This window comes from Cephus cinctus, unplaced genomic scaffold (genome assembly GCF_000341935.2).
Source record: "Cephus cinctus unplaced genomic scaffold, Ccin1 Ccin1_scaffold0160, whole genome shotgun sequence".
Classification (NCBI taxonomy): Eukaryota; Metazoa; Arthropoda; class Insecta; order Hymenoptera; family Cephidae; genus Cephus; species Cephus cinctus.
The window spans coordinates 902,050-920,669 of NW_014332886.1; the positions used below are offsets into that span (position 1 = coordinate 902,050).

At 41.6% G+C, this 18,620-nt stretch overlaps 1 protein-coding gene across 3 annotated transcripts in view; it reads left to right on the plus strand.

The window, feature by feature from the left end:
- LOC107263789 (protein sax-3) overlaps positions 1–18,620 on the plus strand; it is a 206,052-nt gene that overhangs the window by 164,492 nt on the left and 22,940 nt on the right. The window contains exons 1-2 of one of the 3 annotated variants that reach the window (XM_025080891.1): positions 10,474–10,504; positions 11,515–11,586. The exons of the other annotated variants lie outside the window; for them this stretch is intronic. Of the exons in view, the coding sequence (XP_024936659.1) occupies positions 11,559–11,586 (28 nt within the window). The 5' untranslated portion in view covers positions 10,474–10,504; positions 11,515–11,558. Of the gene's footprint in view, positions 1–10,473; positions 10,505–11,514; positions 11,587–18,620 lie in introns of those variants that run through there. 3 annotated transcript variants of the gene reach the window in all.

Here is an 18,620-nt window from a genome sequence, read left to right on the forward strand (position 1 = left end):
CTTTCGAGTAGATTCAGCGAGTGTTATCGCGAGGCACCCGAGCGCACCTAGAGCACTCCGAAGTCGAGGACGTGGGATGTACGTGTAATCTGGCCGGTAGCGGAGAATAAATTGACTACGCGTGGTCTACTTGAGGGCTCGTGGAAAGCGGAAGCTGGAGCCAGACGTTACCCTGGGTAAAATGCGAATAAAAAGTCTCACTCACTCTGTCTCTCTCACGTGTGCTCACCCTACCTAGATTCTACTCCGCGTATAGAAGGGGAACAAGAAAATTTCCCACCTCTACCTCGTCGACTGACTATCTAGGTACCTATATGTATATGGTATATACCTACCTGCCTGGCTTTCAGGAAAAAGGAAAGATTTTACCATGGCTATATTCAGCCAGGAAAATCCGAGCATCTAGCGTGTCTAGATGTGTACTCTGGCTGTACTAGAATAGCACTACCAGGCAGGTTAGGTACACAGGTAGAAACGCAGGAACGTATAGGAACTACCCAGTATCCCTACCGCTATACAAGTACCACACGTGCTTTTATTTGCACTAGTCCCAAACGAAATTCTTTCAATCAATCTCGATTCCATCACAGATTTACCAAGACTCACTCGAAACGCAATCCTGGCGCCAGCGTACAGCTGCGCTACGTTGTACGGGATATTATAGTATTCGGCTGAAACCTCTCATCTCTAGCACATACGGATATAGGTATATCCAAAGTTAATCAAATTCACCCGTAAAAATCACAGAGCCAAGCGCGCGGCCACCTCATCCTTTCAAGCGCATATATCAAGCTCGCGAAACGTGTTATTAGATTGAGGCGGCCCACGCGAGCATCGGGACCCGCTCTTCTCTCGCGCGCTCGAGGGACGCTCTTAAACGCTCATAATTATCGCCTATATCTCTCGCTATCTGCATATATTATTCCCCTTTTTTTACTTCATCCCGGCGATGTATCGTAATGCCACGTGTAATTATTCTCATCCTGCATCGCTCGTCCTACACACGTAACGGGGTAAGCCTGACGCGGATGAACCTTTCGTAAGATCTCACGCTCCTCTACACGTCTTCCTCGGGACGTTTTTACAGCTCCTTTAGGCTCGGGTACGTGTAACCACTTTTCAGACCTATATAGCTTTTCTAACCTTTGTCATCGCCGCCGATACGGATCGTCATGTACATACGGTGGTTATTAAGAACGGTCGAGGCGTCGGTTCGATATCCTAAGACGTTGGGTACGAGGCTCTATAGCTTGACGTTGGGTTCTTAAATTAACACAACTTTGACATTATTAAGGCTACCGTCGATAAGGGAGAGAAGAGACCGACACGTTTTATAGATAAAAAGAAATCCTTTTCGTTCTTTACCGTTCCTGTCGGGTGCCCCCTTGTATTAACCAGTTCAGTGCATTCAATATGGGCTCAAGTACTGTGATTTTATTCGAGTCCATTGGTACGATGAAATCGATAGCCTGTGGTTGTGATACGACGGAATAAATTTTATTTCTCTTTGATCAGGTATGACCAATACAGTAATTATGTAGCTTGAAGAAGTTTCGCAAAAATTTTTAGTGCTAAATATTATGTCAGCATATACGCGTCTATTGTGACTTTCTATAATTTTATTGGAAAACCATTTAATTACTATGACGATAGTTTGAGCTCCTTGGGCAATGGCGGATATCGAGCTATACATATATCTTTGGCAGAGAATACGGGAAGACAAACGGGAAAACTTCTCCCACTAGCACTGCCGTCCCTTGTCAAGGAAAAGAATTTCAGCGCGCGCCCTAGTGATAACGTTCGTGGACAGATAATACATGGCGTCTGCAAAGTTGAGTTGGGACACTGTGGTTTTCACGCATGGCTCTATACGGCCTGACGCGTTATAACACTAAAAGGATATTCGTGTATTACTCGATAGTATCTGGGTGTCAGACAAGCGTCCGTTAGTCTACGTCGCTCGCGAGGGATTTTACTGAATTGAGAATAAAAGGAAAAAAGGTTAAGAAAAAAGAGAGAAGAAAATTACCCGAAGCAAGATAAAGGATGGTTCCAACGTAACGGGACAATTACCCGTTAAAACTAATGTAGTGTAAAAATGACTCCGTCGACCTCCGACAATCTGCATACGTATATATAAGCGTAAAACTACAGACTGTACAGTAAGTATCTATATAGGTATATTTACATACGGCAGCAATGGACTGCCATTACGCAGTTTTATACGTACATACCTACCACGTTTCACGTATGTAATATATATATATATGTTCCTTTCTACAAACTGTACATACAGCGGCGCCATTTTATATCGCGATAACCAGTCATCGGAAATAATAATGGCACGTTGTTTTTATCGTCTCCATTTTCAATTGATGTTTTATGCTGGTTCGCGATGCCCACACGCTCCTTTCCACCTCGAAAGTATACCTTGGCAAAGTGTAGCCGCTGTAATAATTATTATTGTCGATATAAAGCAGCGTGTCTCCGATAATAAAAGAGTACAGTCCACCGGGGACTGCGGTAGGTGATAGAAATTCATTAAAAATGCCGATTCGAGTGGGCGACGAAAAAAAGTATCGAATACGTACGATTACGGTTCGTTACTGATTATACAAATATCGTGCCCGGGACGTTTGGCAACCTGGAATCCCGAATCTCTTGTAGGATGCGATTTCATTTGGTTTTATCATTCTCTGAAATATATGTATAACCTATAGCAACGTCAGACTTTCTTTTATCGACTTTCAAACTAAATTTCCAACTATCTTACCTGGCGCTGATACCCCATTGACACTGTTTGTAAGGGATGAAATTTATATCCAGGGAACATTATGTTCTCTTTATCGTAAGGATTCGGAGTAATCTTTAGGCGTTCGCAAAATTTTTTCGTACCTGTCATTATCGCCTATCTCGTACGAGCGATATTTTACGACAATTGACAGTATGAAATTATTATCGTCCATGGGCCAATTATAAATTAGCAAACAAAAATACGGATCCCGATAGCGTCATCCCTGCTGGACGAGAATCCGGACGATGGCGGTGAAAGATACTTTTATTTTATCAGCGAATACGTTGTTAAGATACAAGCTACATCGTACCATGCATTTCGACAGAGGTATGTGCATGTTCTTACTGTTATCTTCATGTTCCTTTTCTCATTGTCACTCAACACACCAATCTCACGCTCGATATTTATTGTTATATTCTTATACGTGAAAATATCTCTTGATAAAATAAAACCACGCTGTATGTCTACCATCTGCATAATGTACACTCCATTACGTGTTATCTGGTAAGATGAAATTATGAAAACAAAATTCCACGGCACAATTCGATTTCCGAAGACGAGAAGGAAATCAAGTAGACAATAGGCTTCTGTCGTAAAGATAAAAAAAAGTACTCAATAAACGAATACCATAGGAGAAGTAGGGGCGTGGGAGAGAGAGAGAGAGAGAGAGACCTCTTAAAAACTAGACTCATAAAAGGAGATGAGTCGTCGTCCCTTTCGTAGGTCCATTTTTTTTGTGTCAAACTTTTACGAGCTCCGGCAACGTCGTTGCCGTTGCTTAGCTACCTTCAAGTAAAGTCCTACCAATGTATATACCTATATATGTATATATATATATATATATCAGGGATGGCGATCTTTCGTGTCCATCCCAATGAAGACCTCCGAACGAGGACTCGGTAGAGCCCGTCGATCGAAAGAAGAAAAAAGATAAATTTATTAGGTGTTAGCAAGGACAGACATACGGATAACGAAGGGACCTTAGAAAAAGCACATGGGTCGGTTGCATGTCCGCAAACCGGGCAGACCAATAAATCATGAACCTGCACCGGCGCCAGCAGCTTAGCTAACTCTGCCGCTTATATGGGGATCTGGTGAAAGCGTCTAAGAAAATACAAGAACTTCAGATACACGTTAACTGGTGGTCGATTCTCAGTCGAGTCGACTTAAGATCTCGTGAAACGGAAATGGCCAATTGCCACTCGAACTTTAAAGGGTTGAAGAAACTGTGCGATCTGATCTATTAACATGGCGCCAAGCTAATTGACAAAAGTTACACGCATGAACGCGACGACGTGTTACGACGACTTGCACCTGTCGCACTGACAGTTGCTGCTGGAGAAACGTATATGGTATATAAGTACCATGTGGTATATAATATAGTATGTAGTCCGTATAACGTGACTATATTTACAGGAGAGATTTCACTACTGCAATGGAGTCTGAACCAAGTCGGCTGGCTTGCACTTGTATACAGAAACCAGAAGCAGAAATACAAGCAAAGTCACGTGGTCCCCTCCATTACCTTTACTGCAGTACGACATGACGGACAACTCTCTCAAATGTCGGGCAAGTATCCCCTTTGGAATGGCATTCAGCATTGCTTTGCCTCGAGGCCACGCCATTGTATATACATCAAAGTACGACCAATGAACGTGGAGCTTTGGTATTTCGAGCCAACGATACTCAAGCGCCAAGGGAAAAGACGTCCAATATGGTGGGAAGACGGTGCACGTGGCTGTACGTCGGAGATACCGACTTGTCAAGCTGGAATTGTTTATTCGACCAATTAGACTGCCGTGACAGGAGAGTGAAGCTAAGGAATTCCTTTTGCAGGGAAGAGACGAAATAAACGATAGGAGCGTTTATTCGCGACAAGTTCACGTCACTGTGACAAACGAGGAAGATGGAGGAGAATGACGACACGCGCCGCGAGCCACGTGTCAATCCAGTGACAGGGTCTATTCATTCATCCACTTATCGGGTTATCTCGTTAGATTCAGGATTCGTATATTTGCGATATTAAATTGTGGGAAGCTCCTCTATGCAGCTGCTAGTAAATTCTGATCTTTACAATTTATTTTTTTATATCTCTAACTCTCAGACGTTTTTTTGGCATCGTGCGAAATCGCCGGATATGGATACAGCGATAAGTTCGTTGAGGCCGCAATTGACTTGCAAATTTATCCGCATGCGAGAACGACTGGCTTCTCTTTTACACTCAGTGCGGCATCTGGCGATAAATAAGGTGCACCCATTCGTATTTCAAATAATCCGCTCGAGTATCCAGACGGAATTTTCCGATATCATTATCGGAATTAAATAAGAGGCGTTTTTTATTTATCGCACCCATTTTTTTTTTTACAGAATTTACTATCAACATCTCGATTTTTTATGACTTTAGTTTTGATCCTGCGTAGAGGATACAGTACGAAAAAAAAATTTCTAATAATGATCACGTGAAACCTTATCGTCCCTCCTAAGCTATAGATATATTAAATGAAGGTTAGGTCCTCCGACACAGATACCCACGTTCAAGAAAATCCAGAAAAGCTCTTCATCACTTTGCCAGTCTCCAGAGGCCGATGTATCTGTGACCTCTATTAGAGCAGTCCCCTAAAGGCGACGTTTCTCGGCCATGTTCAAGCATAAAAGATGCACAGGCACGTATATTAGTCTCATCCTGTTTAGTCTTTCCAGGAGACCGAAGGCGTCGCCAAGTGGGAAAGGGAGACGAACCAGATAATGCAATAGACAGCGCGACAGAGAGAGAGAGAGAAAGAGAGAAGCAATGGCGTAAAGAAGAAGCAACATATATATCGGCTAGGTGGAGTATGGCGACGAGAATAAGAAAAGGACTATCTATTTCGGTCCGCAGGATGCCGAAACGTAAACGACGGAGCATCTGTAGCACAGCGGTACGTGCACAAAAAGCACAGCAAAGATCGGTGTAATTTTTCGTTTAGGTTAGGAAATGTCTTGGGCTAATTTAGAGCCGATGTTACGACCGATGTGGAAACCCAACTAGGACCTTACGTCTAACGATAAAATGCGACGGCCCTTGAAACCTGAGCACGGACAGTCTTACCTAGTTCCTAGTAACGCTGCTACTCCTCATCCAACAATTTTAAAAACTGACCCAGTCGTGTGCGGATACGTTTTGGATCTCATAAGACGTTTAAGAAATTTTAATAGATACAGAAGGGAGCAGCCATGGTTACTGCCTACCGAAAACGCTTAATTGAACGTTATAGAAATTACAATAAAATATGGTAATATCGTCTTTCCAAGATGATTAATTAAAAGGCCCGTCAAGAACAATTAGGTTGTGTCAGACGGGTCCCCACCTACTCGACACGGTTTCTCCATCATCCCGACGCGACGGCCGACAAAGACGCTATTATCATAAAACAAATGAACAACGATCGGACGCCATCTTGGATCAATTTGCATTTTCCCGTCTCGAGACTTCACGCGTACAAATTTACGGACCTCCCATGAGTGCTACAATCAAATATGTAAATGACGCCGATATTTGTTGAACCAGTCACCGTTAGGAACCCTGATACGTAGCTCTGTGACAGATTGATTATACTTACTATTAGAATGACCGATATTAAATATACGATGGAAGATGGGAGATAGCTCAGTTGACCGTCACTTGTATTTCGTACGTAACAAAGATCAACATACCATTCGTCTGTACTTTAGTCGAGGAATACCGATGGGGTAACATACGTGCATATCTTATGTACTGGGTATTACAATTCAGAAATCGAAAAAGCTCTAGTTCCAATATACCTGATATTGAACGGATAGAGATAGTTATTGAAAATGCAATTGACCTAGTTCAAAAATATCTGGAAACTCGATTCGCGGTTGACGGATGAAATTGTGCGACTGTAATATCTCTCTTTTGCGGATGGAATAGGGAATCTTTGGTTTCACTGGCTCATAACGTTATGAGATTGAAATAATATTTTTCGCTGCTGATATTCAAGTAAATGAAATAAAAATTTATAATAGCATTACACGTTCCGCTCGCGTAGACATGCTATTACAGTTGGTAACGAGATGACGAATCTCCACGGGAGCAAATGGAAAAGATAGATGGAGCAGATTGTCAAACAGAGATTTTAATAATTTACATGCATGTTTTTTGTTCCGAATGACTATAACGGCTACCGATTTTACTAACCGGGCCTCTTTATTTACGTCATTATTATAGTAAATTCATTGATTAATTTATTAGAATCTATCGATAGCATTTTTGCATATCGAAAACCAAATCAAATGACAGAAACCATACTTGTGTCAGAATTCGAAGTTAAATAGAAAACTTATTCTACTGTAAATACTAATAAAAATAACCGATTGAAAAGTCCTTATCAATTTATTGAACTCAGTTATAAAAGTGCTGAGACGTAAAATTAAGAAAAAAAATTAACTAATGTTAGATACAGAACTATAACAGCGAATAACCCCTAAAGATACTAAGCCCCCGTTTACACGGGCAGTGTTCGTGTCGGGGTTGTTGGTTAGGATTTGGGGTGTGCATAAAGCGAGACAAAATTTACCGATAAAAAGGAAAATAGCAAACGTCAAGAGCGTCACGTAAAGCCGTGGCAGTTGAAGGATTTCGATAAGCGATATCCCATTTCTTATGAAACTGCTTGGAAAAGTGAACGGTTAAGGCGACTTGGAACGTTTTCCGTGACGCTAGCAAGATATAACCACTTGCGAATGTAGGTACGTCACCCATATACGTAACAGTTTCGATAAAGGCGAAGGAACTTGGATACCTAATGTAGTGGAATAAAGGCGACGTTTCACAAAACAGCGTTCATATCAGAATAGGAAGGCAAGATCGCCTTTTGCTTACTGTTCCGCAACATGTCATGGCTCAACATACCAAACACCATAGACATCCAAAGATATAAGAGATCAGAGTTCATTTTGGGACTTCACACGAAATCGATATATACATATATATATCCAACGAGAGATATGAGTGACAATCATCAATTGAGTGGATAAAATGGATAAAATTTGTCTGATGATGTCTAATGTCCCCAGTTACTCTAATTAGAATAAGTTGGTCTTTACTGTGAAACATAGTATAGTACAAAATATATAATTTTCATTGACTCTATCCTATTTTTCTGTAAAGTCTTAATGTTCAATTGATAAGAAATTATAAATTTCACTAAAGTATCATAGTGCAACTTGCAATAGGATAAATCCTCTACACTAGTTAGCAGCTTAACGTATTAGATACTCCTATCATAGAGATTAGTTTAATCTATTAATGATGATTGACAATTCGATGAAAGGGTTATCGTGATATTTTTTTTTAATGGTGTATACCTATACATATAGTAGGATTTAGTATCCTATTGAAGCACAACGATCTATCCATCCTTTGAGATGATCTTCGAAGCGTGGCTTCTATAAACGATATCGTTCCTTGTGTAGGGAAAACCAATCCAAGATGGCTTAAGATGAAATTGGCTTCCGCTAAAGCTCGACTCCTACCAATTCTACGATAACAGATCTCCCACATACTTTTCGGTCAGATTGGTTGAAAACCAAAACCACTACTCGTTAACGAGTTCCATAGAAATTTTCGTATTCAATTTTTTTCCCTGTTTCCATTTCGTGATGACATTTTTTTCCGATTATACAAATACAACATTTTACATAAAATCGTCTACGCACAAATTGAGATTGAAAAATCTCTCAGCTGCTTGTGGTCTAAAAAAAAGTAATAGAGTGTTATTCGCAATAGCAGGCCAATGATTTATTTCGCGTCTGGTAAAAATCATTAATCTTTTTAACGGTGTGTGTTTGACGGCAATATGTAATAATTTCATTAAAATACCAAGCGGTCATTTCGACGTTCATAAAAATCCCTGAAAATACCTGTAAATCCCTCATCTATGTATTACAGTAGCGTCGCCGGATAATTTGCCCGTGAAAATTTCAATCTAATTTTAAAACACATGTATAAGACCAGAGGTTATATATAGATATACACGCATCTCGTAAACACGTAGGTGGACGTTCGCCAAAGACCGCACCCAGCCAATAAAATAATTACTCCCAGCAAGTGGTCCTTGTCTGCTAATGAAGATCTCAAACGAACTCACGATCGAGCTCTTGTTGTTTCCTTTCCGTCTGGTTCTTACGTTTTACTTGGAGGATTCGTTCTCAACCTTAGGCATTGTTGATCTTACCACTCTTCAACAAGTATTCAATCGTCAAGTTTGATCTGAAGTAATCCAATCCAGTTTCTTTCATAGCGGGCAAAGTTCTCTAATACATTATAACGATTGACTGCCCGACGAATCTGTTTATTAAAAAGCTTATACCGTTTCCAAGACAAGGTGGTCCACGACAACCTGGGAAGATGCTACAGTTGTAGTCGAGTAACCGGGCGAGTCGATTCCTCGAATCGAAGGTGCATTGGATCTCTTGAGTACCTACTTATACAAGTCGAAGCACCGGAGTAGCCACGATTGCGCGATATTACTTAAGCAAGAATTTTATTCGAGTTCTCTGGTTATCTGAACCTGTTTGGGAGGTCCATCGGGCAAGCGGAGCCTGACAAATTATTGAAGGTTAGAAAGTGGCCATGACAAATGATCACAGGGTATGACAGCGCCGCGTGAATGCCCTGACTTAATGAGTTTTGAATGTTTTTTCCTCCCACTCTTCGTCTGCGCACCCCTCACTCTCTTTTCCCCGTCAATCCCCTCAAATTTCGTTGTCTGTCCCTCCTAATTTCTGCAGATTGGACTTCAGGAAGAACCAGAGAAAATTCCCCCATCTTGAGACAAATTGAGGTAACCTCCCTCACCACCCCTCATAACTTCTCCAAATGATCTTCATTGTCCCGAATTCCGTTACAATCGCAACTGATTATCGATCCTCGTCGATTCTCGCGAGTTTCCCCTTAAGAAGATAACAACAATTTAGCCCTGGGTTACTAAAGGATCTATGATAAAGACCAAGACTAAGTAGAAAGGCACGGCCCTTGTATATTAAGGGATATTCGATTCTCAAAGGCAACACCCTAAGGATCATCCAACCCTTACTATTTGAATTCTCGCGGAAGGTATTGAAGTCATCTCTTCTATTCCCATGTAAACATCTCGAAAATCCTGGTCTATTATTCTACACGTCCCAATGCGAAGAGGCTTTCGGTGTCAATGATTCAAGACTCCTGACACATAAAAGACTAGAAGAATTCTAGGTAATCGCGTTTCAGATAAGTTGATAAGAAACCGTCAACCTGGTACATAGTACTAGATACATAGTTAGCTATACATACCTAGTTATTCTGGGCAGCGATCTAAATCGAAAGATATAGGCGTATCGATAGCTATCGACTATCGAGGATCGAACGCGCGTCACCTCGATACATCTCTAAGATACGGACGTATAGGTATACAGTACTCTAGGTATAAACATAGGTATACACTTACGTGTTCCTTTACTTCATGGTGCAGCTTAATAGAGCGTGCTCGGTATTGTTGCCCGTGAAAAATGTTCTTTATCTGATCGCGATTGTACGGTGGCTGATAGAAGTGCCATTCGTTGATTTCTTCGTGGACGGTATTAAAAGCGGGTATTCACACTCGGTATCCGGGATAGAATCGGCCTCGCTTATACGGGCGTTGGTACCGAGTAGTTGGGAACGCAGAGGAAGTAGGTATATAGCCAGTCGTAGATATAGGTAAGAACGGCAAGTCGAGAAATTCCCTAGAGAGACTGCTAGGAAGGAGAAGGAAAAGTGCTAGAATATTCTTTAGTCTGGAATACGTTCCTCTGGCGCTAAGAAAGAACCTTGCCGTTTGTCTTGGAAGTGCATCACGTGGGACGGGAGCCATCTTGAAAATATGTCACAGTAACGGTAGGATTCGTATGCGCAAGAATTTTAGAGGATCCTGCTGGGTTATTTTGGGATTTTATAGTGGGAAGACTGACTAAAAGTGAATGGGTAGGGAAACTGAAGAAGCTATTGTATTATCCTTATCCTATTCTCTCTTATCCATTCGCTCTGTCATGTGGACTTTTGTTAAATTGCCATTGCACTTTCCAGGACGACGTCGCAATGTCCGTATATTGGATTCATGTTTTATTTCGGCACTCGCAACGACCGTTTGGCGATTTTGCCGATCTCTATGTAACGATTCGAATACCTACGTAGTATGAGGCTGGGTTATAACGCGTGCAATAAATTTGCCAGTCCACGACCTTGCCTAACTTAAGCCGGCTTTAACAAACCCCTAGTAGGAATAGAAGGCTTCTCGGATTTGGCCGGATTCCAACCGCGATTCGTTCGTTATTGTCTGGAAAATGGGTCGACTATAATTGCACTGCTTGTGCACTTTAGATTCCAATCTCGGCGTTGGTTTTCAGCATTTCTGAAAGCGTGGCAATTGAAAGGACGTCGCCATTCACCTAGTCCTTCGTGGACTCAATTTTCGATAAATGAAAACCGAACGTCCTTTACACACTGACCATTAACGAATGAATGTCCCTTCTGTCCGTTGAAATCTCACAGAACTGGAGATACTATGCAATCAATAATAATCCTCATGCTCGATTTTGACTTTGTTTAAAAAAAATAATTTACCTAAAAATACATTTTAAAAAAATGATCATTTTTCTTTAAAATAGGTAAATAAATAATCATTTGTTACTTTTTGTTATAGGTATGCTTTCGTATCTACCTTCCTCTTCTTTATGCAGAAAATAAATGAGAGAGGGTGCATCTCTCTACTCTGGTGAGTCCGTTCGAATTATGTATCGATAAAGGAGGAACCGATAAAGCATCCTTGATAAGTGGACAGTAGGCACCGAACGATTCACGCAAAATCTTCTTAATTAGCTGCGCCTGTCACGTATCCGATAAGAACGTCATATCACTAATCTCGATATCCCATGTATAGCTGATACAGTCAGACTATCTAAACGTCCGTAAAAATAGACTTAAACTCATCTCGGATGCCCCCATAGTCGAGGGATAGACGTACGATAACGTCATATCCCCTTTGGATTGGCTACCAATTACGTCACGCGGTCACGTGCGACGTATTAGCGAAGATTACGTTAGTTAGGAGCGATAGTGGCGGAGCAGCCAACTAACAATTCAGTCACCCAGTCAGCGATCCCTCGAGGATTTTCTCGAGACAGATACGATCTTGCTCAAGGGATAAGTCGGATGCCAATCGCAATGAGATTTGCACTTGGCCAATGCAACGCAATGCAGTGCAATGATTTCACAGAGGATTGCAGATACAACGAGAGATAGATGACTAGTTATCTCTTGGCATTTAGTACTACCGGGATGTAGCTGAAAGGAACAAAGAGAAGCGGTATTAGTTCGAGCGGGAAATTCAAAAAGTCTTTTTATCTCTACCCGTTTTCTATTGCTAGAAGATTAATGTAACATATATTTCTGCGGTATAACCTGTACGAAAAGGATTTTTGTATTAAAAAAATAATATTTCACTGAAACATTCTATACTCCGTGCCTTTCCGCAATCTACTCGATAACGTTGCGGATATACGTTTACATACATATAATATTTCGAAACATTCGTGTCATTAATTTGCGGATGAAAGGATATTTTTCTAGTCCTTGCAATTCAGCATGGCCAATTAAAAACACGCGTATGAAAATACATAGTGGCGTAATTCATGATTAAAAATTTTAATTGTGTTTTCCACTTATTATTTCTTGTTCAAATTTTCTCTTTGTCTTTGACTTTCCGTTTTACTCTCTTGATTTTCAGTACCTTCTCTATTCCGCTATCTGCTTGATTTTTCATATATCAGTGGATTAAACATAGCGGCATACATCAAAGGGCTCGCGACAAAGCTCTGAACCACAACCCTAAGAACCTTTTCTCCCTCTTTCTTTCTCCCTTTCTCCCATTCTCACAGACTCCCTACCGTCTTTCTTCTCTCCTTTTTTCGTCCTGGCTCCCTCCGCTGTCTCGTGCTCCACGGTCTACTCATGCACAGCATCCGAGTATACGGCCAACCAAGAGATGCAAAGAAGCGAAAAAGATACGTTATTTTTTCCTTCTTTTGTCTCCTCCGCTGACTCGATTCCTTTTCATTCCGCGCGCCTAGCTGAGGTTCGGCAGAGGAGGAAAAAGAAGAAAACAAAAAATCTTTAACAGCCATTTCTTGACAGTTGAACTTAAGCACTGAGCAATAGCATAAGAAATCCGTAATATACCTTAACTGAATCATTAACAGAAAAAAATGAATTCTTATTTACATTGATTCTTTAAAAAAAAAAAAAAAAAAAACATATCCCAAGAATACCAGCTACCGTTTCTCTTTCATAGACAGTCTCTAGGAACGTGTTGTCTCTTAAAGATTCAAACGGAGCCCATTTCGAGCACATATCTATTTCCATGAGAGTTCCGGTAGCCGTCGTCTGTCGCCTAGTCTATAAAGGGTTCCGTCACGTTAATAGCTCCGTGGTTAAAGACCATTTTAAATTCCCCAGTAGCTGCGAAATATAACAGCCATTCCCTTAACTCAATATTCCCTAGCTAAATGCACGAACGCCAGCAGCCGAAACTTACTGGTATTGAAGACCAAGTAGGAACAAGAAAGACAAGACTATCGAAGACGATGACGGAGACGAGGAGAGAAATGATAATTTTATGAGTTTAACGGAGCAAGTCTCACGAGGGCATAAAGCAGCAGGAGGGTGCCAGACGTAGGTAGACTCTAATGACGTGGCGTTATCGGTTGGGCCTTCTCAAACGAGGGATTCCATTGGACGACGCTGTGGAAATGTTGTAAGCCACCGCGAATACCACAAAGGGTCATTAAGGAGGTATCCTGCAGTATTAAAGTTGCTTGCTGCTCTCTCTCTCTCTCTCTCTCTCTCTCTCTCTCTCTCTCTCTCTCTCTCTCTCTCCCCCTCTCCCTCTCCTTTCTATCCTTTGGCTTTTAATATCCTGACATTTCGCTGGGATTACAAGAATCAGTGAAGACCAAAATCGTTTGGGGTTAGGTTACATACGTACGCACTTTATTTCTGGTATTCAAAAATCTAAACGTGATAAAAATAATCTCTACAGAGGGTACATAACCGTTATACTGGCTAAGCTCGAGATATATCGGCATGGATTAGGTTTATTATGAGCAATGACTTTATTTATTTGTCGTTAAATATCCCAAGCAACATGCCTCGGGTGGGTTAACGCCTCGCGTCTTGGGACTTAATAATAGCAGCGATAAATAAGGATCAGGATAAGTCGACGTGAATCGGCAGAACTCCTCGTTAACTCTTCATCGCGTCGGCATTTAAATATGTAACGTCGGGGTCCTTCGACTGTCTGTCCGTCTTTCCGTCCCTTGGTCCGGCATGAATGGCAGCCGCTATTCAGCCATCTGAGATCCTTGACGGTCTTCGTAAAAGAGATAACCACGAGTCGGGAACAGAGAATGAGGTTCCGATCTCAGTTAATACAATCGCGAGATTCTATCCGTTCCTTTCTAATGCAAGTTTTTTTCTTCTTCGTTCTCTGCTACAGAAAACCAAAGAGAGGAAGCAGACAGCACCCGCAGTTATTCACCCTCGTTACACTTACTCCTTTGGCTTAACGTTTAACCAAGAATCAACGGAAGGGGACTGGAGTGTTGATAGTTCAATCGGAATCGTGAAATGCATACATTCATAGGTGCACTGCGGCCACGTGAATATGGATAGCACGGGAAACGAGGCGTGCATTTGGGATCGCGATCGAATTGTTTTTTGAATACAGAAGCCCTGCAGCGGTTTCATTCAGATTGCTGGGAATTGGTGAATAGACAATGAGAAACGTGGTAGAACGGCTAAATAATATTGGTTATTGAAAGTCCATTGAAAATACAAAAAAAAAGGAGACTCGAAGAGTCAATAGACAGACTGTAGCAAGATTGATAATAGAATTTGAATAAATTTAGTCATGAAATTTTAAAGCGGCGCGTGTAAAATTACACGGAAAGTTGATAAAGATGTGAAGGATCTTAATATAGATATAGTTAAAACGATATCCCTTATGACATTAATTAATCCAGCATCCAGTGGATCATTTAGGTGTCAAGTTTGTACGCCAGAGCCAAACTATATATACAGTAATATTAATGAAGAAATAATGAAAGCATACTGTTATCGATCACTCCTTATTTGCTGTCGTTTGTTTTTCTAATTAATACATAACCATTGAAACCTTTATCTCTATTTTATTAACTTGGACCAACACGCGTATTTTGAGCTTGAGAGAGAGCAACTGCAACGCTAGTCGAAGAGATGTTCTAAAAAGGATATAGAACAGGTAGAAAGGATAGAAATAAAACGAAGTAAGTAAAGAAGGGGAAAAGAGATAAATTATAAAATCTTCTTCTATAATGGACCCCTTCCCGCTTATTTCCATAAGACACTACTTCTCCATAAAGGAGCTACTGCCCGTCTCCGAACTGCGAATCGTTGTTGGGGAAAACATCTGAACCGTGAGACCCATAACCTCAGTGACAGATAAAGATAAGGATACAGCTAGACAACAAACGTTATAAACTACAGAAGATGCGCGTAAAGGCCTGAACCAAGTCATCTGCAGATCAGAAATACACAAGCTGAGCCCAGCCTCCGCGGACAACAGGGCCCCGTGTTACCAACTGCGAACTGCTTTGCCGCAAAGAAGAGCCTTGAAAGGGGATTTCGAACTGTGATCAACTTTAGCCGCAAACGCAGAACACTCGACGATACAGATATAACGATACAAAGATAAGTATACAGGTTTGTGGCAAGCTACAAGAAGGCATACATGCCTAAAGGCTTTTGGAGACTTTGGTCGTAGACAAAGAGCACCGAGGAAAAGAGTAAGGCCAGAAAATCGCGTTTACTCCTGGCCGATCTCAACGAATCGCGCGGGAGCAGCGACCGAAAGTAGTTGGGAGATCCTCAAGAGATCAAACATTACGCTTGCATGCTCCGTCCCTTCCCATAACAAGCCGAAGCTCGAAGCAGGCTAGACCTAAGGAACCCCGTCACCCGTCGACCAGTGCGCAAAGTGTTCCCAACAGAGGGTGATTAGAAGGTACCAGGTGACATTAAGTGCACCCATACGCTAAGTGGAGTAGCACAAGCGAACGCAGACTGACGCGATCGCTTCCCTGGAAAGTGCAATAAGGAACATCGACGCCAACCCATGACTGCCCATGGCTCAAACCGTCTTAGCGTATTTGCTAAGGAGTTGACACTGATACCACAGTGATATCACCAAGAGGAGATAGCCCAGCGGAAGACATTAGGGGAAAATAGGTAACAGAAAGGGCAAGAAAGAGAACGAAAGGGCGGTCGTGGGCTGAGAGGGGACGCGCAAGTAAAGTAAGGCCACACATGACCAGATGAACGGGTCTGGGAGGAATGAAAGCTCCGTGCTGATACATTCGCCGTATACGAGGCAGTCTCTCCCACCTACGGGTACTGACCGCCGAGCGCTCCCTTCGGGAATAGTCGTCAATGTTCGGCTTTCGCTCGTATTTACAGTAGACGTTAATATAACGGTCACTGGAATATTATTTATTATACATATATTTTTTAGTGACTAGTATACTATATACTAGCTTTATATAGTCCCGCGTGGATATTTCGTAATAAGTAGAATTTCATAAATTTATACTAGCGCTATAATCTTGCTATACCTATACTAGTCAGTTCACATTGGTGGGAAAAATAATAATAACTGTCAGCAAAGCATAAATGACGGACAGTGAACGTATACGTAGTCAGCAAACTAATAATTCGTTGAAAACTCAAAAGCTTAACTACACTTATCAGCAGATGGAAATAGCCGTAGCGAGATGATAGGCATTGCCATCCTTAGGAATGAAAAACACACGCAGGACTTGTCACGCGATACTCCAGCATCTTATTCATCGAGCACCTTTACACTGTGTAAACGTACTTGACGTTAATTGGGGACTCTCAAAATCTCTCAGAGTTTTAATTAATTGGCAGCTCTATTTCACGGAACAAGGTTTACCGTCAATTTCACTGGTGAGCAGCAAAGCTCGTTATCAACTTTTAAGAAGCTTATCGTTCGTGCAAGCAGAGTCAATGAACAAGAATGAATATCAGCAGAAAGATTCAATTGAAATATTAACGACTGCTAAATGACTGTCGAAAATTTAGGAAAAATCGTTCCCATCTCCGCAACCACGTGGTACTATTACCTGTAAAACCAGGTCCAGATCGTCTCTCATAAAATAAAAGAAGTCAGCGCAGTCAAATCTCTCGTTCGCATATACACCGCTATGTAACTGCTATAAAAATCCCATGAAATCTCCAATGTTTCCACTTCCATTTTGGTTGACGTGTACAGTCGATGTCGGCCAGGAAGATAAACGTGGCATATTGTATATAGGGACAACCGGTACCTAGGTATTCCTGGCGAGGGCGTAGGTCTCATTTGCACAGAACACTCCTTATATAGTCACCCCATAGCGCGCAATACTATCTGCACGCATTATCTGCCATACGTTGCGTAGTCTGCTATAAGCATAGTAAGTATATACACGGGGACATGAATGCATGCCTCGAGTATACATATACATATAGTATACTGATATAAGAAAAAGGATGACCAGGTCATTCTTTACTCGGATTCGATGTACCACACGTTGAGAACTAATTGACACCAGGAGTCGATCCTCCAGGAGGCCGTAAGTTCCTGTCGGGTGCCCCACGCGCTGACTGTACCATCGGCGACCTGGGTTACTTAGATATCCTTATGGCTATAGGCTTGCGTCTTCCAAGAGAATCGCCAGATCCGGCAGTCTTGTACTATAGTCCTATTAACTGGGCGTGGTCCCACTCGTTGGCTATTTTCCTGATAATATAATAGCAGTCTGGTTTGCACCCGTAAGGTAGGTAGGTACACCATAGGTAATACAAGGCGATATACGAGTGCTGTACACGGAGAAGAGGTAGCAGCCCGCTCGAGGAGAACATGGTCCATACTATACGTTATTATGGTATTACTAGTAGTACTGGTATCTATAGTATATACGCGGCACACGTTAGGTAGTGGTCAGCATTCGAAGCACTGGACCCGCCACTATGCAACGCGACCCCCTCAGGCATTTGCATTGAATGCCTTTACCTACTGAGTTCCTATACGCTGCGCCCGTACCGTGTACCATTGTGTTTATTTATGCACTTTAATTATATCAAATATGGTGTGCGCGGTGGCTACTCCGTGTATAATGGGCCTTGTGTATACATATACGGGACCCTCTTTAAGTCCGCGATGGGACCCGATGGGAGCATTGCGAATGCATACCTTTACGCGAGCCTCCTTTGGGACGATACCCCTTCGTTACTACTTTTAGTATATGTTTGTTTACTTGTTGAGTTTTAGACGACTTGCTAATGCTGAAATGAAACGTGCAGGAATTTATGTCCCTATGGGTCATAGGTCGATGGAGTTTTTGTAGTTCAAGAAATATTCAACCTTTGGTATAGGGGATGATTTACCGAACTTTATTGAATCTTAGAACTTTTGTGTCGTTAAATGGCTCAAAAATACAACCCCCTTTTTTGTATTGTATGCTTAATGATGTTCACGTATCTATGCGCGAGACTCAATGGTGGCAAATGATAAATTTCGTTCCATGTATTCTATCAATTTTATATTAAATAAAGTAAAAGGAACACGTACGGATAATGTGAATATTTCGTGGCGTTCTTACAATATCATAACCTGAAATGATGGAGAAAGCAAATTTGACAAATCTATATACGAAG